Here is a 5,000-nt window from a genome sequence, read left to right on the forward strand (position 1 = left end):
GAAGACTCAGCAGATAGACATATAGGCTCCCCAAAAACCACCCATCCTTAACTCACAAGGATGGTGAGGTTGCAGTGACGAAAGGAACTGAAGACTTTGAGCGGGACTCGAACCCCAGTCTGGCAATCACCAGGCAAGGAGGCCACCTCAACCCTTCATCCAGACTACAATGTGTGAGCGATGGAATTACAATTTGATATAAAGGCTATGGTGCTGAAAATTTTAAGAAACAAAAACATTTGTATGCTCTGAAATTAATTTCTAAAAATGATAAATGAAAAAATAAGATTCTATGAGATAAAAAACTTAAGATCAATTATGAAATACATGAATGATTTTTCGCAAGGGTTCACATAACCTCATGACTGATCTCAGAAGCCCTCCCCTCCTCAACGGAGCTTATGATTCCATTTTTGCAACGGGATCTACGTCGGTTCTTCAGGAACGCTATCTCTTGATCAAAAACAGACTAAATTATGAAGCTTACTCGCTCTCTCAAAAATTTAGGCTTTTGATCCGTGTTGATTCCGGAATCGAATCCTTTTCAGGAAGTGCCTTGCCTTGTGAAAAATTGTGGACACAATGCTCCAGAATGATCTCTGCATTGAAGAAGTTTCAGCATTTCCGTCCATACTGTTCCTCTTCTTTCTCCGATGATGTTCGAGATTACGAAATTGAATATGGTTAATTAATATACAAATAAATTCAGATATAGATAAATATAAATGAGAAATTCATAGATAAAAATAATGTATATATATTGGAGTAATTACGTTACTCTTGGAAAAGATAAAATTCAGTTAATAAAAATCTTTGAAAGGAATTGTTTTTATGATTTTACTCAGCATAACTGGAGAGAAGTTCTAGCACGCCTATGTTAGCTGATTCATTTTCAGTCAACATTAGTTAAATTCAATTATCATGAAAGATATTACAAAGGTAAAAACTATTGATACCTTAATTGATATTTATATATATATATATTTTTTAAACTGCTAATTTCTTCTCAGTTTCTTTTATGTATTTGGGATCCTTTCTTCGACGAAACTGTACCAACCGTGTGTCACACAATTGTACATAATTCCTTTTGCATATATTATGCTTGTATCTTTGCTCTTCCCTCGCACTCAAACGAACATGAAAATTCATGTCTGCGGTTTTCCTCTGTAACATTGTCTGTCTTGTTAACTTGTTATGTCCTGTTGCCTTGAGGTTTTGTATATAAGGAGAGTGTTCTATAATAATATAACTCAGTTGATTGCTTCCTGCCTTTGAGTTCACAACCCTCTCTCGGCACCGTCACAAAACCCTTCGGCTTGTAGCAATCTGTATTTCCAGCAAAGTTTAGTGTTTTTCTGATAATAATAATAATAATAATAATAATAATAATAATAATAATTGAGAAACCTTCCTTTCAAGGGGCTCTCTGTAAATCTGTGTGTGGAGGGGTTTCGTAGGCGGTTTCATGCATTATTATTTTAGTTATTATCATAACTAGATAAGCTACAACTCTAGTTGGAAAAAACAGGAGGCTATAAGCCTAAGGGCCCCAACAAAGAAGAATAGCCCAGTGACGAAAGGAGACAAGGAAATAAATACACTGCAATTAGAGTAAAATATTTCAAGAACAGTAACATCATTAAGATATATCTTTTATCTATACACTATACACACTTTAAAAACAAGAGGAAGAAAATTGAGTGTGCCCGAGTGTACCCTCAAGCAAGATATCACTACCTTAAGACAGTGGAAGACCACGGTATAAAGGCTGTGGCACTACCCAAAACCAGAGAACAAGGGTTTGATTTTGGAGTGTCCTCCTACTACAGATGTTTACCATAGCTAAAGTCCCTTTTACCCCTACTAAGAGGAAAGTAGCCACTGAACAATTACAGTAAGCGAAGAAGAATTGTTAGATAATCTTAGTGTTGTCAGGTTTATGAGGATAGAGAATGATATGGAAAGAACAGACCAGATTCTTCAGTGAAAGTGCAGGCAAAGGAAAAATTATCTGTAACCAGAGAGAGGGATCCAATGTAGTACTATCTGGCCAGTATAAGGACCCGATAACTCTCTAGCGGAGTGTATCTCAACGGGTGGCTGGTGCCCTGGCCAGCCTACTACCAAATGATATAACCTTTAAAAGTTAATATATCCTTTCTTGATACCAAAACATGTTCTTTTTCAGGCTCAATATATCTAATAACCCAATCAAGCAAGCACTCCCCGTATATATCAATGTGCTGTAGATTAATGAGGAGTGCATCGGGTATTGAATTGTATTACTTATCTTTATCATTACTAGAGTTGTTACCATTGTATTATTATTATTATTATTATTATTATTATTATTATTATTATTACATGTTTATCAAGCCACCCTAAAAATCAGAATAAAAATGATTGAACCCTTCGATATATAGAAGGCAGCTTTTTTTTTTTCACCACCTCCTGTTTTCTGTAGGTAAACATCGACCCAGTGATCATGTGGACGTACTCTCATGTGATGGTGGCGCTTCAGTTTTTCATTCCCCTGTTCATTATCAGCTTCGCTTACATTCGTATGGGTTGGGAACTCTGGGGCGCCCAGACTCCAGGAAACGCGGAGGACGCCCCGCGACGCCCACGTCCTAAAAAATAAGAAAAAGGTAACAAAATTTGTGTAGAGGATCAATTCGTATACTGTTCATTAATTTTGTTTTCATATACTTTTTAAGCTTTTGTCATTTACTTTTATTGAATAAGACTTTTTCTTTAAAGGTTATCAAGATGCTGTTCATGGTGGTAGCCCTCTTCGGCTTCTGCTGGGCTCCCTTACAGACTTATCATATCTTGAAGGAGATCTATCCAGCCATAAACGAGTAAGTAACAGCATTTGCAAGAGTCGAAACTTGTTGCTGCAAACTAACATGATTGAGTATCTTGTCTGCTCCGTGAATTGACTTTATCTAAAATGCATATGCTTAAAGTCTTATCCTCTCTCTCTCTCTCTCTCTCTCTCTCTCTCTCTCTCTCTCTCTCTCTCTCTCTCTCTCTCGTCATTACGGTTACTTGATATTGAGAAGCACGTGCATGTCTGTATCATAAAAAGTACCGTGATATAAGGAACCATCGTAGTGGTAAAACCTACGTATATTATGGCCCATTCAGGAACTCAGATTAATAGACCTCCTCTCTGAATACTTGCATCTTATTACTCGTAGATTACCGCTGTTACACCAACTTCCCCAAATATAAATGTATATATATATATATATATATATATATAGTATATAGATACATAGATAGATAGATGGATAGATGGATAGATAGATAGATAGATATATAGATAGATAGATAAATCGATAGATAGATAGGTAGATAAAACTATAGATATGCAATAAGCCACAAGGGAAGACGATTTTTTTTTTTTTTGTACAATAGAGAAATAAAATACCCAATAAATGCCTCTTATTACTGCATTTTATTGTTGCCGACACCAGAGAATAGCTTCTAGCAATTATTAAGGTAAAAGTAATACTTTTCTCATATAATTCTACATAAGCCTGCAGGTGTATTTGGTCAAAACCAAAAGAATACTTTTTTTTTTTTTTAACTGATTATATTGTCACAGAACTCATTGGTCCCATGCCAGTATATTAACGAAATGTAACAATTGTGTAGAAATTTGTTGTAATATGTATTAAATCAGCTAACAAATTAATATTAAGTATTTTATTCCCATTCTGCTTGAATTGTTCTATTGAGAATTGAAAGATAGACTTAAGATCATTAATAATCCTGGCTCGTGGACCTCTGCTGGATTATTCTCCTGCCTGACTTGAGATAGCGACAGGTGATTTATCGGACGACAAACCTCAAATGTAATACCAATATCATGTGCACCACTGTCGATCCTCAAGTGAGGTCCATCAAGCGCAAAAAAAATCACCTAAAATGATTGTTGAGTTCTCCAGTCGGCTGGGTCTAGTAATGGCAGGCACGTCATTTCACACGTAAATTTGTGTTGAATGCAACAGGATAATATAGAAGTACACTGTTATATTATAAATAAAATTCTTGTGAAGGATACTAAAATTCACACAAGCCTGCATAAAACAAACACGAAGGGCAAAAAGGAAATGTAAAGTAAAAAAACAATCGAATGAAATATTTTTTATTTTCACATAATATGCTTAACATTTTAAGGAACTCTCTTCATAGAATGGCTCCTTCTCTGTATCTATTATGGAATGCAACTGAATGTTACTCCTTGCTTTTCTGACGTTTCGTCTATGATTTTCTTTATTAAAGGTATCCATTTTTATGACCGAAGCTGTTTAAATTTGCATGCGGACATTGTCAAAGATGTATGTTCATGGTGGCCGGAATAAAACTGGCAATTGAAGTGACGATGAAATGCTTCAGGTCCATTTGCAGTTTGACGTTCAGTTGATAGTTATTCGGGCAACAACTCGCGACGAAATTTTCATCTAAACTTAGGTATATTGTAGCGATGCAATCAGCTAATGGGAAACTTTTGATGGCTGAAGGTGCGCTCGGTATGGTATCCTACAGCGGGAAAATTAGGACATAAATCCTGAGAATGATTTTAGCGATGTTCTAATTTCACTATTAGTTTACGTTAAACTAATTATGAATTATTAGGTCTTTATAGGTATGCTCAATTGTCCTTAAATCATTTGGCTCAGTCGGTCCCTGTTTATCAAGCTCCCGTAATGACCGTATGTAAAGTAAAGTTTTCGTTATATTAGTGTTCATATAATCAGTTAGTATATATATATATATATATATATTTATATATATATATATATATACATATTTATATATATATATATATATATATACATATATATACATATATATTTATATATACACATATATATATATATATATATAGATAGATATAGATATATATCTATATATATATATATATATATGTATATATATAGGTATATATATATATATATATAGTATAAATATACATATATATATATTTA

General features: G+C 34.2%; 1 protein-coding gene across 1 annotated transcript in view; it reads left to right on the forward strand.

The window, feature by feature from the left end:
• The window catches only part of LOC137617862 (tachykinin-like peptides receptor 99D), a 105,160-nt gene that overhangs the window by 87,463 nt on the left and 12,697 nt on the right, over positions 1–5,000 (forward strand). The window contains 3 exon segments of the mRNA XM_068347811.1: positions 2,465–2,614; positions 2,616–2,648; positions 2,761–2,861. Coding sequence (XP_068203912.1) covers positions 2,465–2,614; positions 2,616–2,648; positions 2,761–2,861 — 284 coding nt within the window.

Source organism: Palaemon carinicauda, chromosome 24 (genome assembly GCF_036898095.1).
Source record: "Palaemon carinicauda isolate YSFRI2023 chromosome 24, ASM3689809v2, whole genome shotgun sequence".
NCBI lineage: Eukaryota > Metazoa > Arthropoda > Malacostraca > Decapoda > Palaemonidae > Palaemon > Palaemon carinicauda.